Source organism: Xenopus laevis, chromosome 4S, assembly GCF_017654675.1.
Source record: "Xenopus laevis strain J_2021 chromosome 4S, Xenopus_laevis_v10.1, whole genome shotgun sequence".
Classification (NCBI taxonomy): Eukaryota; Metazoa; Chordata; class Amphibia; order Anura; family Pipidae; genus Xenopus; species Xenopus laevis.
In genome coordinates this window covers 14,482,382-14,500,235 of record NC_054378.1, presented here as the reverse complement: position 1 = coordinate 14,500,235, position 17,854 = coordinate 14,482,382, and the positions used below count along the sequence as shown (strand labels likewise).

The 17,854-nt window shown below is 41.0% G+C and overlaps 1 protein-coding gene across 6 annotated transcripts in view; it reads right to left on the bottom strand.

Annotated features, from left to right (window-relative positions):
- LOC108715243 (diacylglycerol kinase zeta) overlaps window positions 1-17,854 on the bottom strand; it is a 104,427-nt gene that overhangs the window by 6,140 nt on the left and 80,433 nt on the right. For 5 of the 6 annotated variants that reach the window (XM_041560953.1, XM_018260222.2, XM_018260220.2 and 2 more), the window contains 13 exons: window positions 17,365-17,427; window positions 16,693-16,766; window positions 15,442-15,553; window positions 14,817-15,016; window positions 13,029-13,129; window positions 11,269-11,348; window positions 5,700-5,744; window positions 4,202-4,271; window positions 3,474-3,514; window positions 2,271-2,527; window positions 1,469-1,500; window positions 1,283-1,326; window positions 776-896 (listed from right to left, as the gene is read on the bottom strand). In XM_041560953.1, coding sequence (XP_041416887.1) covers window positions 776-896; window positions 1,283-1,326; window positions 1,469-1,500; window positions 2,271-2,527; window positions 3,474-3,514; window positions 4,202-4,271; window positions 5,700-5,744; window positions 11,269-11,348; window positions 13,029-13,129; window positions 14,817-15,016; window positions 15,442-15,553; window positions 16,693-16,766; window positions 17,365-17,427 — 1,240 coding nt within the window. The remainder of the gene's footprint in view (window positions 1-775; window positions 897-1,282; window positions 1,327-1,468; window positions 1,501-2,270; window positions 2,528-3,473; window positions 3,515-4,201; window positions 4,272-5,699; window positions 5,745-11,268; window positions 11,349-13,028; window positions 13,130-14,816; window positions 15,017-15,441; window positions 15,554-16,692; window positions 16,767-17,364; window positions 17,428-17,854) is intronic. The other variant, XM_018260218.2, reaches the window with a different exon arrangement.

Genomic DNA, 17,854 nt, shown 5'->3' with positions numbered 1-17,854 from the left:
AATGGTCAGCCCCCACACATTTTCACCTCACCAAATCTGGCCTTTGTTGCAAAAAGTTTGGGCACCCCTGCACTAAAGCTTTGAGTTTAATATCCCTATTTTCAATTGTTCTTCCCCTCCCTATAATATAGCAGGGCCTAAGTCTAATGATCTCGGCCCTACGCCAACACCAGCCCTGGCTGGATTGTTACAGGTATGGGATCAGTTAACCCGGAAACCCTTTATCCAGAAACCTCCAAATTACGGACAGGTTGTCTCCCTTAGACTCCATTATAATCAAATAATTCAAATGTTTTTCCCTGTAATAATAAAATGGTAACTTGTACTTGATCCCAACTAAGATGCAATTAATCCTTATTGGAAGCAAAAACAGCCTTTATTTAATGTTTACGTGATTTTTTGGTAGACTCGAAGATCCAAATTAGGGAAAGACCCCTTATCCGGAAACCCCCAGGTCCCGAGCATTCTGGATAACAGATCCAATACCTGTATTGGGAGTTAAGACTGGGCAGTAGGGTGAAAGAGAAAATAAGGAAAGAGTTCTTCCTGAGAACAAGATTGCGATTAAAATGCCATGTTTGCTTGAGGGTCGTAATACACAACATTTTATCGGCATTACTTTAGGAAGGCTAGAGCATTAGTACAACAAAGTATATGTGTAGGGCAAAAAATTTGGACTTGGAAGGGACCCACTGCTATTATATAGGAACATTTTAGACATATACAACTTTGCCTGGGATCACAAGGTGTGGAAAACCCAAGAGGTTCCACTTACCATGCTCAATGATATACTTGACAATCTCTTTGCTCCCAGAGGTAACGGCATGATGCAGGAGTGTGCAGCCCTGGGCATCTCTCAGGGTCAGGTTGCCCCCAGCTCGGTGCACCTCCCTAAACTGGCATCGAAAAAAAAAAAACACGTTAATAGGCGGATATGAAATAAGTGAACAGTCCTAGTCCTGTGCATCCGAGAAAATCCTAAATATTACACAATAGTGACATTGTTTAACATCAAACCTCTTCACCAAAGTGCCAGTCCTACAACACTTATTTTTGACAATCACAACCAAAAACTAAACACTTTACAACATAGCCCTGTTGCCCTAGCATGCTTTCCAGCGCAGCTTGTTGCCCTAGAACTCTTACCAACGTAACACTGTTGCCCTGTCACTCTTTCCAACGTAACCCTGTTGCCCTAGTACTCTTTTCAACGCAGCTCTGTTGCCCTAGAACTCTTTCCAAAAAAAATATGCTAATTCCGCTTGTGGCATTTCATTCTTACCTTTTCCAGGTCGCCATTTTTTGAAGCTTCCAACAATATGCCATCTAGGGAAAAAGAACACAACTGGAATTAAAAGAATTCAAACTCCAATTTAATTCCCTTTAGCCCCTTCACAGAGATCCCAAATCAGCTGACAAACATTTTGAGCAATTTTTTCTGTATGAAATGAGTATATGGGATACTCACTAGACTGAGATTCTGAGAATCCTTCCATTGTCCTAAAAAAAAAAACCAAGACGTATGCAAGTGTTAATGGCAAAGCTGTTTTGTTCTGTATACATACACTGCATCAAACTTATCAAAACTAAAACAAATTTGTAACTGTCATATGTGTAATGCCATCCTGCTGACTGTGTACCAAGGATTAGGGGCCCAGTGTTGTCACTGCCAAGTTGAAAAAAAACCTGTACCTGCCACAGCAATCATTAAAGCTTCCTTTCAAAACTGGTAAAATCTGCTACAAACTTGTGGTTAGTATCAATCAATCTGCAGCCAGCCAACATCTGTAAGGCAGCTGCTACTCAGATGTGCCCATTGCACAGGGGGTATTTACACCAAGTGAATACTGGCACAGGCTGAATAAGGTACGCCCACCCTGCAGAGCCAAGTTGTACAGGCAGGGGTACCGATTACTCATGTGCCAACATTCAGTTAACCCTCAATTTATACTAACAAATTCCAGCAGCCTCTCAATGCCTTTGAGTTGCTAGTGTACAATATAAACTAACAATGGTAAGACATGTGAGTGGGGCCTACCATATTGTATGTATTAATGCACGAGTGGCAGATAATAGATTCTTGCCGATAGAACAGTATATACATACAACTAATTGTGTACACGTAACATTCCTTCTCTGCCTATTTACATAAGAGTGGGGCTCCCATGTTGCTTGCATCAGTTTTAATAAATGAGCCTAGTGACCAGGCAGTGGTTTAAATAGGAGATAGGAAAATTAATTATCCAAGTCCCTGGCCCAGTGGAGCTCACCTGTTATGGCTGCAGACTGGTTTGGTGAGAAAGGTGTCACTCGCTGACCTGCTTCTGTGAGATTCCTCTGGTGATGCAGTGAGCGGAGGGGAAGTGGGAGGTGGGGGGAACTGAAAAAGTCGGGTGTTGGGACTGGCAGTTTTGTCGCTGGTGTCCAGCAGGGCAGGGGAGGTGCCAACCGACTGGGTTATGATCAGCTCTGGATCCAGCACATAGAGTTCATCCTGACAGATCTCCAACACAAAGTTCAGATGTTCCTGGAAAGACAAAGAGAGAGGTGAGGTGCTGGGGGTAAAACTGGCACTGTTTGGCATTTTCTACAGTGCTATGCAATGCAATGCATCACATTTATCTGCATTCTTCTGTCATGAATGCCTTCAGGTCAGTTAGAAAACTATGTTGGTAATTTGCTTAAAGGAGAACTAAAGCCTAACTAAAGAAGTAGCTAGAAACGTTGTACATGATGTTTTGGGCTTCTGTACTAGCCCAAGGCAACCACAGCCCTTTAGCAGTAAAGATCCGTGTCTCCAAAGATGCCCCAGTAGCTCCCCATCTTCTTTTCTGCTGATTCACTGCACATGCTCTGTGCTGCTGTCACTTACTGAGCTTAGGGACCCACTCACAATATACAGTACACATAGAATAGAAATGTCCCAATATAAGGCTGATAATAAGCCTTAATTAGATAATAAAGCCTTAATTAGTAATTAATACAGATACTTACTACATGTCCGCACAGAAACCAGTGCAATTAGCATCAGAATTTATTAATCAGCAGTGTAGCATCAGCTTATATTACAGACCAACTTAATTTTCTGCTTGATAATTTGAGACGACCCCTAAGATTAGCTTCTCAACAGCTGCTCAGAGCCCACTGAGCATGTGAGTGTCACAGACACTTTCCAAGATGGTGACCCCCTGTGACAAGTTTGAAGTCCTGGATCATTGCTAGTAGAATGTTGTAGCCTCTCTATGCTGGAGCTGAGGGCTCTATGAACCAAGCTCTCTAAGATATCTGTTGAATAGATAAGTCCTTGCCTCTTCTTCAGCCTCTTATTAGCTGGGAAGAGGTGCAAAGTATTTAAATAAATGACTTATGCCCTGGGTGGGGCTAAAAAGAAGAAAGCACCTTTAACAGTACAGTGCCACAAGTGAGGAAATGCCATTCTAAAAAAAAATTTAAAAAATTTAAAAAAAAATTACCTGTGCCCGGTCGATTCGGTAGAAGCGGTCAGCAGTGGTGGCTGAAGAAGAGAAATAGAGGTCACACAGTGTACAGATTAGTGAGCAAGACGACTAATACAGAAGAGTAAGGTAGAATTTTGCCAAATGCAAACATTAAAATTAGAAATCTTCCTCTCACTAGGTTTGTGATTCTGCAATATCACCCGAAAACTCGGATGTAACGATAAGCTACTCGGAAACAGATATGGGACTAGAAACCTATAGCAATCAGTCAGCCCTGTAAATGTCCGAAGGCAAACATCTGACAGGTTGCTATGGGTTATTAGACCCTTTTCATTCTTTAACATAGCACATTTCGCCTTCGCTAATTTAATACTGTGCCATCCCCAAACTGAACGGTCCCATGGAGATGAGATCTATTCATGTCGATACACAATCCGATGACAGATGTGCAGAATGACAGTTGGACAGTGGAAGACAGGGCCCCACACTGCACGAAAACTCCATAAATCCTTTAGTTTTTTTGGAAGTCTCTGCTGCGGTTTAGAACTCGCCAAGAATGCACTTGCCCTGCAGGAAAACGCCATTGCAAGAGGTGATTTATGCCTTTGTTTTCTGGCAGTGACTATACGCAAAATTGATATGGAAGGGAGTTCTACCACCTGCTCCCCACACCATTAAATCCCAAATATTGGGTGGTCACTTTGTTTCAGACAACAGGATAGTCATATATACCATATACTCACAATCAAGGAAACACCATTTTGGGGATAGCTTCTGTGACGAGACAGTTTGGGGTCTAGCTGTTCCATCCTCCTATATGTAAATAAAGGAAGAGAGAAATAACGACATTATTCAGACATCTGTCAGATATTTTATCGGGTTAGAGTCGCATATAAAGCACAAAACATTGCATGGCAGGGAGAACACACAGGGATGCCTTGCAAACATTATGGACTCGAGAGCAGATCTAACTATTATTACAGCACTTTATCACCGCAGTTGATTGTGCTTAGTGGTGGTGGGGCCTTGAGAGAGAGAGAGAGAGAGAGAGCTAGGATAGCAGCTCACTTTATACATAATCCAGCCTGTGATAGACATCTGTGTTGGCCTAGTCAGAGTCCTAACTGGACGCAGCTTTTACTTAGAAGGACCGGTTACTTTTACTGCCCCAGTTTGGGTGCCATGTTCTGATCAGTTTACCACATAGAAGTGACACAATCACACAATAGCTGAGAAATGAAGACACTCCAGGAGGTGACTGGACTGAGAAGGACTGACCCAATCCAAGTAATCCATTTAAATTGACTGTGGACCACCAACATGGTCGGGTAATAAGGGATCTTCTGCCTTGCAGGTTCTCAACCTGATAAAGGACTGTAGCCTGGAATTCTCTGGCTGCTATTAAACGACATCTCCTTTAAAATAAAAGATGGCTTCATGTCTTGCACCAAATTGTGTTGCCTCATGCTCCTTTTGTCTTTTAAAAATCCTTCTACAGAAAGTCAACAGGAGAAGGCTGCAGGTTGGACATCCTTTATCCAGAGAGTTTGAGATGCCAATTTGCTTTACTATAGACACTATCCTACCTTTACCTACTTTTATCTGGGGTACAAAAGGCCTTCTTTTTCCTCTGCTTTCAAGGCTCTGTAGTGGGGCGTGGGATAGAATATGGCTTAGCCAGTACCTTAACTAAGGAAGCAAATTGGCACAGGGCACAAATTCAAATATGAGGATGTTCACATGATTTGGTCATCCATTTGGTGTGCCTAATCAATCATGTAAGCATTTAGCCCACAATAAGGCTGTATCAAAAACCTGATGAGGTCCTTGTCAAAAGGCATTTTCAGACTTACTGATTGTTCCGTGACCACATATTTGTGGGACAGGCCAGTGCTTTAGTAAACAGCCAATGCCAACCCGTTATATGATTTCCATCCAAATTATATATCCCAAAAGGTACACACTGACAATCTCTATTGTAGGCTGCAAGCCAAATATCTTTATGCAAGAACTTGGGGTTCCCATGTGTGTTTATTACTCCTCATGAATACACAGGAGTGACATCTACCCACATCACAATAACAGAAACATTCACTGTGTCAAAACAAAGCCAGTTGGGCCCACAGGACAGCAACCACAAACACTGTATCTACATGGAAAAGCACTCAGGTATTTACACAGGGCACGGGGAAGAGCACATGGCACAAACACACATTGGCACAATATTCTGACTGCACAGACCTTTAGATCGAGGCGCTGTAAGATTGTAGGGTAGGCAGGAAAGTCCTGGAGAGAAAAATCCACATCATCTTAACCCCAAAAACTTTTGCACAACAAAATAAATGATATGTGTAATGAAAATTCCCTCATAAATGTTCTGCTGTAACCTGTAACAATGGAAGAGACGAGCTGCGGCAGTTATCCCCTTTATCCTGGTTCTTTAGACTTTTTGGGTTCAAGTCCCCACTATAAAAGTCCAATAATTAGATCCATTGTTAGCTCATAACAAGGTTACAGATGTATAGAAACATTGGGCTAACAGTCACCCTGCTATAGTTCCAGGGGTACCCAGGGCACAAATAAGCACTCACCCCAAATCTCCCCCTAACTGGCCTTCAGACTGAGCCCCCTTAGCTCATAACAAGGTTACAGATATATAGAAACATTGGGGTAATAGTCACCCTGCTATAGTTCCAGGGGTACCCAGGGAACAAATAAGCACTCAACCCCAGTTATCCCCTTTATCCTGGTTCTTTAGACTTTTTGGGTTCAAGCCCCCACAATAAAAGTCCAATAATTAGATCCATTGTTAGCTCATAACAAGGTTACAGATATATAGAAACATTGGAGTAACAGTCACCCTGCTATAGTTCAAGGGTTACTCAGGACACAAATATACACTGACCCCAAATCTCTACCTAACTGACCTTCAGGCTGGGCCCCCTTAGCTCATAACAAGGTTACAGATATATAGAACCATTGGGGTAACACTCACCCTGCTATAGTTCCAGGGGTACCCAGGGAACAAATAAGCACTCCCCAAATGTTTCCCTAACTAGCCATCAGACTGGGCCCGTTATAATAGGCATACTCCCCACAGCTCTCCTAACAGACATTCTTGCTGTGTTCCCCTACGCCAAGCCCCTGGCCCAGATGGCCAGCCCACAGTTTGGCAAGAACTGCCATAGAGGGGCCAGTCACAGAATAGATTGCTTTAGATCTTATTGTAGTCTCTTCTCAAATATGCACTGACTCCTGTACATAGGAAATGCTAAAGGGATAAATAAACTATCCAATACAGTAGACTTCAGTACATTAGCTGGGGTTGGAGAGGTGCTTTATGGCAGGACAACAAAGGACTCCAGGGTTCTTAATCCCTGCATGTTTAGCCAAGCAAATCACTTATAATTATGGCTAATCCATTCATTGCTCTCCAATACTTGTCATTCCATGTGATTATATAATTACGAGTGCACTGCAGGAATGCCACGCTCATACAAACTGTATGGGCAGGTTTATATGCAGACAGCCCACTCCCTTTACACAATGGATATTGTGCTTCCTCTTACCCAAGTATAAAATTAAAATACACCCGGTACATAAAAAAAATATCGCAAAATATCGCGAAAATTTAAATTGAATATACGTTTTCTCATACTGAAGTAATAAACTTTCTAAATACAATCAATTAAAAATTCTACATCGTTTCTGAAATGATCAAGTTCACTATTCCTGTCTCAGCATCTGTTTCTTCTCATTCTGTCGGCATTCACGAATTGGGTGTCAGATGAATGGTCCAATACATCTTATAGGGGGGCTTCCTTTCCTAGCAGATGTATTAGATTTTGTTTGTACTGGAACCTTTTGCACAAATTCTGCATGTAGAGAGACAGGATTTCTGGTGAGCTCTAATACTTCTATCTAGGCAAAAAGAGCCCCCCTATAAGATATATTGGATCATTCATCTGACACCCAATTTCTGAATGAAGACAGAATGAGGAGAAACAGATGCTGAGAGATGAATAGTGAAGATAAACTTGATTATTTCAGAAACAATGCAGAATATTTAATTGATTTTATTTAGAAAGTTTCTTATATCAGTGTGATGGAACGAATATTACATTTTTATTTTCGTGATAGTTTCCCTTTAATTTCAGTGGCAGATTAACGGATCTATCTGAGCCTGTGTCCACAGTGCTAAACTGGTAAACATGGAGAACGGAACTACACACCAGTCCTGGACCGTAAAAACGAGTGCCCACAGAATAGTGAATACATGCCTGAGCTTCCATAGGAATGAGAATATCCATGAAAATGTGTTTGTGCCTTATAAGACTATTGGAATTTGTACGGTTACCATAAACTCCCCTGAATTGGATGACACGCAGACAGAATAAATCTTGAGCTGGGACAAGAGAGAAAATGTATTCTGGAGCCGGCGGCTACCACAGGGCCTTCTGTGCTCAATGGCAAATGCATGGAGGTGACGGAGAAGAGTGAACCGAGAGATCATTAAGTTCCCAGTGTCATACTGTGTTTAATAATAGCCTCACAATAGAAGACCAGGAGCAATGGGCTTTTCTGCAGAAAGGGATGTGAACAGCACAAAGAAAAACTTGTTTCCAGAAGCACATTGCCTTCTCCAGAGCAACCGCAAATAGAATTTCAAATATCCTGTGTTTTGTTCGTTATATCCCTGTCCCTGCCTATTTCTGTCTATGAGGGGACCCATGTATAAAATAGGACTCCTGATTATTAAAGGGATTCTGTCATGATTTTTATTTCTACATTTTACAACTTGCACTGCAAATAATTCACTCTACCATATAAAATTGCATTGCTGAACCAGCAAGTGTATTTTTTTAGGTGTAATATTGGCGTGTAGGTGCATCTCAGGTCATTTTGCCTGGTCATGTGCATTTAGAAAGAGCCAGTGCTGCACTATGGAACTGCTTTCTGGCAGGCTGTTGTTTCTCCTACTCAATGTAACTGAATGTGTCTCAGTGGGAACTGGATTTTACTATTGAGTGTTGTTCAATAGCTGTCTTGTGTTAGGGAGCTGTTATTTGGTTACCTTCCCATTGTTGGCTATTGGGGGGGGGGTGGTATCACTCCATCTTTCAGTACAGCAGTAAAGAGTGGCTGTTTATAAGAGCACAAGTCACATGACTGGGGGCAGCTGGGAAACTGACAATATGTCTAGTCCCATGTCAGATTTCAAAATTAAAAAAATCAGTTTGCTCTTTTGAGAAATGGATTTCAGTGCAGAATTCTGCTGGAGCAGCACTATTAACTGATTCATTTTGGGAAGAAAAAAAAAACAACATTTTCCCATGACCGTAACCCTTTAACACAGATGTATAACCACGTTATGGCCAGAAAATAGGTTTTAGGAATATCCATTATGATGGTTGTGTGTTGGACAAAGTTTTATTGACCCCTTTCCCCAAAGAGGCCATAGGATGCTGGATACCCCCTTTGTCCGACCCTGTAAATAAGTTCTATTTATGCAAAACAACCAGCAATTTCCGTGTGATCATCCCACCAGTTTGGAAATAACTGTGGAGAATACTCGACTTGCTGAGAAAGCGAAGATTTATACAAAAGGTAAAAACTCGGTGCTGCTCCGGCACAGAGAAAGAGAAGGTGTCCCAGCAGCCGGTTCCCCGCTGAGCGCTTGGGGTCCAGCGCCAAGCTAAATAAACCTAAATCCATTTGGGATGACCTCAGTGCTCTGTATGGGGCTGCTGGGAGGGGAAGAGAGTGGAAGAATAAAGCAGCAGGGCTTGGGATTCTGCCACATAAAACAGCTCAGGCTGGAATAATCCATAATACAAACTATTTCCATGATGTCAGTGTCCCTACGGTGCTCCCAAGTGACACACATGTTCGGATCATATGCAGTAGGGGAGCAGAGTGTGGAAGCCAAGTTACTTTTAAAGGTACCTTCAGAAAGTAATGACTGCACCCATGCAAAAATTTCCCATTCGAGGATGGTGCCTTTGTCTGCATATTCCTAAGCAACATGCCATCTTGTGACATACCACATTGTCTATACCTGTGAATAAAGCAACTATGTTTAAAGGAGAACTAAAGCTTAACTAAAGAAGTAGACTAGAAATTATGTACATTATGTTTTGGGCTTCTGTACCAGCCCAAAGCAACCACATACCTTTAGCAGTAAAGATCTGTCTGTCTCCAAAGATGCCCCAGTAGCTCTCCATCTGTATAGCAAGGACATTTCTCCTTGACTACACAATGTAAATCAATAACGGCCTCTAAGATTTCTCTCCCTTTCTTTAGGAGAAGCTTCTGAAGATTCCCTTTACATTTTATCTCTGGGTAGTGTGTTTCTATACGCTTAAGGTGGCCATAGACACAGATATTGTCGTACAAACTAAATTTCGCATGATATTCAGTGCGTGTATGGCAGAAGACGAGCCGACTGATACCGGTAGAAGCCTTGGATATTGGTCGGCTGGTCGATCGGCCCAGGTGGACAATTTTGATTGGGCGCCTTTGAAGGCACCTGAACATTGCCCACTTTTAGTGCTGAATCGTCAGATACAGGTAGAATTCTATTGTTTCTATCTGTATATCTGATAATTCAGCTCTACGCGTATGCATTGAAACAAACGATCTTTCTTGGAAAGATCATAATTGTTACGTTTATGGCCACCTTAAGAAACACTTTTGTAGGGCTCTCTGTCCCCTCGAGACCAATTAGCCAATTAACATCCCTGAATATGGGTGCCTCCAGATGGCCTGATTGATTTTCCATTTCAGGATAAGAGGCACCGCCTTCTGTAATGGACGCCTGGTGCATGGTGATGGAGGGGTTGGCACCCTCCAAATCAGACAACTCCAAAAACTCCAAAGCCTTTGAGTGCCAGTGAATCTTTTTGGAGTTGTCCGATAGATTTTCCAGCCAGATAGCTATCAGGCAAGTCTGAAAATTCTGATACAATTGTTATCTGATGGATCTTGTCATACACTAAAACAGAGGTCCCCAACTCTTTTTACCTGTGAGCAACATTCAAATGTAAAAATAGTTGGGGAGCAACACAAGCATGAAAGAAGTTCCTGGGATGCCAAATTAGGGCTGTGATTGGCTATTTGGTTGCTCCTGTGTGGCCTACAGGAGGTTCTGTTTGGCAGTACACCTGGTTTTTATGCAAATAAAACTTGCATCCAAGCCTGAAATTCAAAAATAAGCACCTGTTTTGCTTTTGCAACAAGTTGCTCAGCAGCCACTGATTGCTGAGCACTGCTCTAAAAGAACTGCTCATTTGGCTAGGTTTCCAAACATGAAGCGTATTTGCTCTATTGGACCACCCATGTGCTAATCCTACCCAGCGAATGGGTGGTCACATAAGACAAAAAAAAATCTGCACATTTGGCAACCTATCCAAAGGAGCAGTTTTCTGCCCATCCTAATGAGCATTACAATAATACAGACCAAACAGTGGCCATGAATAGCAGAGGGTGTTACAGTAAATGATAGAAGGCCTTTAGTCAGGCCTTTCAGGCAATAGGGAGTAACAGCCTAAAAGGGTAAAGTCCACTTGGGTTATTGCCGGGGAAATCTTTGTTGCTGAAGTCTATTTCCTTTCATTATGCTGCTCCTTGGTGCAAAGCAAAGAGAGCTTTATCACTCGATAATTGACATCTATGTAAATATTTTGAAAACTAGATGACTATGTGCATGGTGTCATGCAGATAATGCAAGAGGGCTCCTATAGGAGGCAGAAAAGCAGTTGTGTGCATGTGTGTATACCATGATTGTGTACTGAATACATTGCGTTCCTACCTCCTGCAGCCGCTCGATGTGTGCGCGACAAGTCTCTAGGTCACTGTCTCCAGGGACCACAATAACGCCCAGTGGGAGAGCTGAAATCACAGAAAAAAAGAATAAAAAAAAAAGATTGAAAGAAACACAGAGGGGGGACTGGCAGCAATCAGAAGAGGGGAAAAACAAGAATACAGAGAAGGATAATTATGGGAAACAGAATGGATGCAAAAGGAAGGGGGGGAGGCATTTTGGATTGAAAAAATCATGATGCAAGAAAAAGCTAAATATAATATGTTGTTGGGATAAAAATAAAGGTATGGGATCTGTTATCTGGAAACCCATTATCTAGGAAGAGTCTCCCATAGACTCCATGTTATCCAAATTTTTTTTCCTTTTCCTCTGTAATAATAAAACAGTACCTTGTACTTGATCCCAACTCAGATATAATTAATCCTTATTGGAAGCAAAACCAGTCTATCGGGCTTATTTAATATTTTAATTATTTTCTAGTAGACTTAAGGTATGAAGATCCAAATTATGGCAGATCCCTTATCCAAAAAAACCCAGGTCCCAAGCATTCTGGATAACAGGTCTCATACCTGTACTATGATAGGAAATGTAGCAGCACACAATGGTATCCCACCAAAAAATGTAGTTAAGGAACCAGCAACGTCAACATTTGTTTATATATTTTAAGTTAATATAGAATGCATATATACCATTTCTTAGCAAAAACAACTGACCCATTTTATGTGACAGAGGCACTTATTACATAGATCTGAATAGAGCCCCTGCTTATCTTCCTGTGTAAGAACTAAACCCATTGTATCCTACAGAACTTTCTCTCATATGCTACGTACTTTATTTATATAAATGAAGCAAACGTTAGCAGCGCGAGTCCATATTTGAATTACTCTAAAAAAAACTTTGATTTCTTGGTATTACAGAAAAGACTAAGGTAATCAAATTCACAAACAGCACAACTTTGTGAATAAAAATTGTAATATTCTTTGTTAGGCTTTCATTGCATTGCAAATCTTAATTGTGCATTGCGAACCTTTAACACCTGCTCTGCAGTTTCGTTAAATAATTTTGTCACACTAATTGGATTGCTATTACAAAGTTTTATTACATACACTGCAAATATTCACAAACTATGCAATTCACAATCAAATCCAACTGTCGTGTGAGCGGCAAAGTGTTCACAAAGGCAACATTTTTCCCTCGGAGAACATTTATTCGCACTGCGAATGATTTTTGCTCTAGCGAACACAATTACATCCCCCCTGTAGAATTTAAAATGTAGCTACAAATGTTGTAGTTTATCTACTGGACTTACTGTACTAGCTCAGAGGTGCAGCACCAATATACCACGGCTTCATAGTTGTGCATATAGCTTCCCATCTTGGTAGGCCATCTTTTGAGTGTCAGTGGCACTGCACATGCTCAGTGTGCAATATTCCTTGCAGAACATGAGTTCACAGCTGACACTGATGCTTTATGGGTGATTCTTGATCAATCCTGAGGCAGAACGCTTTCTATCTAGAGTGCTATGTAATCAATCTAATATATTGCTAAAATACATACCTGTATTATATACAATACAGATATATGTTATTGCAATATGTTAGAATCAGATTCAGATTACGTAGCTCCCATTACATGTTTTGTGTCAGTCTCACTGATCTCAGCTCAAAGGTAGGGAGAAAGCAGGGAAAAAAAACTTAATGGATGTTTAGGACAAGAATAAAACTATAGATAAGAAAATAATTACTCACAAGCCTCTCTCAGCTTCTCCTTATCATAGTGCAGCGCTTCATAATCATGCATGGAAATGCGGTTAACACGCAGACGGAGTCTGTCCGGGACTGGCTGCTGACTGAACATAAAGAAAAGCTTTGAATATGCCAAGTTAGCAAGGAAGAGATAAGGCACTATTTGGGAAGGGAAATCAAATTTGCAATTTTCACAGAGCACCAGGCAACTCTGGATCATAAAATCTTCATTCCAGAATGGAAATCGCCAACGGAATGGCACTCGGATCGATTCATTTTCCGAAGTCGCCCGAACTTTCCTGGTGAGGCGACTTCGGAAAAAGATGCACTCAGAGTGCTATCCCGTCTGCTATTTCCATTCTAGCCGGCGGGAAGGCAGTTCGGGGAGATTAGTCGCCATGAAGAGGAGGATATTTGTCGCCAGGCGTCTAATCTCCCCGAATCACATTGTGCGTCTCTGCTCTACGTTCAATAAAATCAATAAATCACTCGCAGTAGTGTAACATACCCCACGATTGACGCGTTTCGTGGCTTCACACCACTTCCTCAGAAGCATATGGTATCAACCCGCCAAACACCAATAAATAGTATGCAAACCCCACACATTAAAAACATTTAACCCTATGTGTTGTATAATACAAATATACATATCCAAACCCAAAGTAAAGGGCAAACAAAAATTGCATGTCCAAATATTATGCTAAACATCTACTATGTAGGATACCTCCATAGGTTTGATCAAACTAATGGAAGTGGACAAAACCATAAGGAAAAAACAATATGTAAAAAGTATACAAATCATTGGTGCAGTTGAATTTATTCTATTAAATTGTAAGAAAATCAGTTTAACAAATTAATTAATCTATTTGATCCCATGATACGTGAATTATTATATTTAAATTAATTTAAATCAATTCAAATTCAATATAAAATATGTACAAAACCGGAAAATACAATAACACGAAATTACAAGACACGAATCTCCCACTATTAAGACCACCAAAATTCTCAGTGGTTTTTAATAGGTAGATCCAGAATGCCTCCAACCTACAGTACAGCCGTTTCTTATCAAGGTCTCCCCCTTATGTTTTTCTACAATGTGTTTCAAGAATCGCGTACTAGTCATATGTATGGTCTTACCAACATATGGGGCACTGCAATCGCACGTTACCAAATAAATAATCCCTTTGGATGTACAATTAAAGTATTGATTAATATTATATGTCACTCAAGTGACTGAACTCTAGCCATGAACTTTTACCCTTCTCTCTCGAGGTATAAAGACTCTTGGAAATATGGGCCACCAGATTCTTTCCTCTCCTAAACACAAACAATGAATTTTTGTCCAATATTTTACCTAAAACCGAGTCCTGGAGGAGAACTCCCTAATACTTACGAATACTCCTCTGAATAGAATAGGCATCCCGACTTTATGTAGTACAAAATCGCACAGTTGATTGGGCCCTATTATATCTATTTACATGTTCACTTCGCGGCTCAGAACCCACCGCTTTTTCATGTGCCCATTTTACATCTTCTAACTTATAGCCCCTTTCTATAAATCGGTCCCATAATGACATGGCTTGTTCTTGAAAAGTATCCCAGGAGAAGCATACATGTCTGAAACGTAAGAATTGCCCAACTGGAATACCCCTCAAGCAAGTAGCTGGATGACCACTCTGTGCATGCAACAATGTATTGCGAGTAATTGGTTTTCAAAATAAATTAGTAGATATTTGGGAAGGGGCCAGGTTAACGGAATAGTATCAGTGACCAATGGTGGATACTTACTCATTGAGCAGTGGGACAGACGTGCGCCTCTTTGTTTTTTGTACAAGGTTGGCCTGGTTTCGCAGGCTGATTTTAATGACTGATGGCCCCAGCTTGCAGGGCTCACCATCTACCTGCATGGGAATGGACTTGAAGGTGGTAAGCAGAACCTCTCGGCACTGGTGCAAACGCTCCCCGTGACCTCCAACCTGCAGAGCAGCCTAGAGAGAAATTGTTAAAGGAAGCAGAAATGAGTAAGAAGAGATGCAGTCTATGACACTGCAAGAACAGAGAGTTAGAAAAGACTGAAACACTATAGTGAGTACACAAAAGAATGGGTACGAGCAAAGTACACTGAAAAACGTGCTGCAGGGGCCGACAGAGAATCAAACACAGAACAGCAGACAGAAGGACGGAGGCTTTGATAGACCTACCACAGGCAAAAGCCTGCTCAGCACACTATCATGCTGGATCTGGAGCACAAGTGGATTTGTTAGAAATCACATAGAGGGTAGAGGACTTATGTTGGGGTATACAAAAGTATTCTTCTGCAGGTAAAGCCAACCCACCCAGGAAACATTACCAGCACCAGCACATATAAAGCAAACAGACACACAGACAACAAACAGATGTGAGCACTAAGTACCAGGGATGCCATGGTAAAACCAATCACTTCAATGCATCCATCATCGTGCCGCTGAGGTTCAAAATCATGGTGCTCCCCTGGATTTCCCCATGGCATCGTGCCAGCACAGTACCTAGTGGGAACCAAGGCAAGGTCACCTGCCACAATCCCAGAAGACAACTCCTCTCTAACTACAATTGGGCAATGTTAGCACTCAATGCTATAATATAACCTATTTAACATTTTGAATGAAAAGAAACAATAAATCAAGGACATATCTCCAGTTGTTATCTAGCTGTTGGGAAATGCTGGGAGATTAAGGCCAGCAACAGCTGGAAACTATAGGCTGCTAATGCCTGATTTAGAAAATACACTGAAAAGGCAGCAAAGGCGAAGACATCTAACCCTATGCACTGTATACATAAAGAGTCACTTGTTTGGCATCTTATGGTGGACTAAACTGGATCATAATAGGAGGCTAATTCAGTCATCAACATAGTTTCAAATCTGCCAAGCCAATATTATGGGCTTGTTATTGCCCCACAAACCTGCAGAGTCTAAGAGGGCAGAGCTAATGTTCCATGTGGATATAGATTCTCAGCACGTGTTCATCAACATCTGGAAGGTCATATGTTGGTGAACACAAAGTTAAAGATCCATACAGCATCCTTAAAGCATAAGTAAAATATGTGAATGTAAAATTAATGATGTGCTATTCTAAGCACTTTTGTAATTTAGTTTTATTATGTTTTTATTCTAAGATATCAAAGGATACATGTACTGTTAATATGAATGAATTTAGTTACAACAGCGCCACCTGCTGGTTAGTTTCCAACCAGTCTGACCACCAAGTAGTCAAGGAAGTTGTCAGGAGAAGGAACTAGGCTGCTCTGATGTTCTTCTGCTTAGGAAAGATGTGACAAATGTTTCTAATTTTTTTCCTAAGCAGAAGAACATCAGAGAAGCCTCTTTCATTCTCCTGACAACTTCCTTGACTACTTGGTGGTCAGAATGGTTGGAAACTGACCAGCAGGTGGCGCTGTTGTAACATAAATCATTCATATTAACAGTGCACCATTCCTTTGATATCTTGGAATAAAAACAAAAGAAATAATGAATGTAAATTACAAAAGTGCTTAAAAATAGCACTTTTACATTCCCTTATTTTAAAGGTTTACTTATCCATTAAGGGGTAAGCTTATCTTCCTTTAAATGGTCTATGACTTGGACACTAATCTAACCTCTCGTTAGTGTAACCCTCAAAACACTTACCGTGGGATGTTAAGAAACACTAAACACTGTAGTTTGAGGTCCTGGATTTTAGCAGTCAGGTCCATACCATCACACTGAGAGGGGGAGGATGGAAATGTGGTCAGTTGTCAGGCAACAAAACAGCAGAATTCATAAAAAAAATTCTCTAATAAAATGAACAAGAAAAATTCATTCATATATTAAACTCTCCTTTACACCTAGACTCAAGGGCAGGTGGATGGACAATTTAGCTACAAAACATAAATGGCCAAAGCAGAAACACAGGCTGATCTTACAGCAGTATCTGGTAGGACCGGGATAAAAAATAAGGCATTTAGGCGGCAACCATTTCTATAATTAACCAAATGGATGTACCGACATTGTAGTATTCATACCGATGTCTGCCTCCGTGTACCCAGTTTTATAGCGGTGATCACTATCTATGTTTTTGTTTAATTCTAATAATGTGTGTCTGGGAACACTTTTAGAACTGTAAACCGTTTAAGGAGGGTCATAACTTGTTCTTTATTTCTCCAGTCGCTGCTGCTCTACAGAACGGCACCATTTATACCATTTCTTTTGGGCGAAGGGTAATCAGAAAACAGAACACAATCAATAAAGAACTGGCTAACCACTAAGGAAGCAACCAAATAAAATAAAAGGAAGACATAAAACTGTCGGCCTAATACTCACCACCACCCTGATGTGTTTAGACAGGTCCCTGGAGCTGCCAGTGAAGAAGTCTGAAAACGCGGTCTGTAAAAAAAAACAAAGAAAACAAGAGAATTAACAGTGTGCTGTTCTGGAATAGAAGAACATGATACATCAGATTACAACGGAAGTATACCAGGAAGGACACAGACTATGGCAAAAGCATGACTATCAACAAGGTAAGACAAGAGTGAACTAATGACAGCAGCAAAACAGCAGTGTGTATATATTTTCGTGAGTCATGCATATTAGACGCATTGAGGACAGTGCATAAATAGAATATGCATTCAAACATTCTGAAAGAGAGTGCAGGGAGCAACTTGTAATCATATCTGCAGGTAAACAAGGCCATACATATGCTGAGCTCATATGTATCCAACCCATTGGCCCCCTGGGTAAAAGTATGTATACAGTATGGAGGTCCATGCACTGTTATGGCCATGTTACACGTGCACAGTTAGAATAGGAGGCA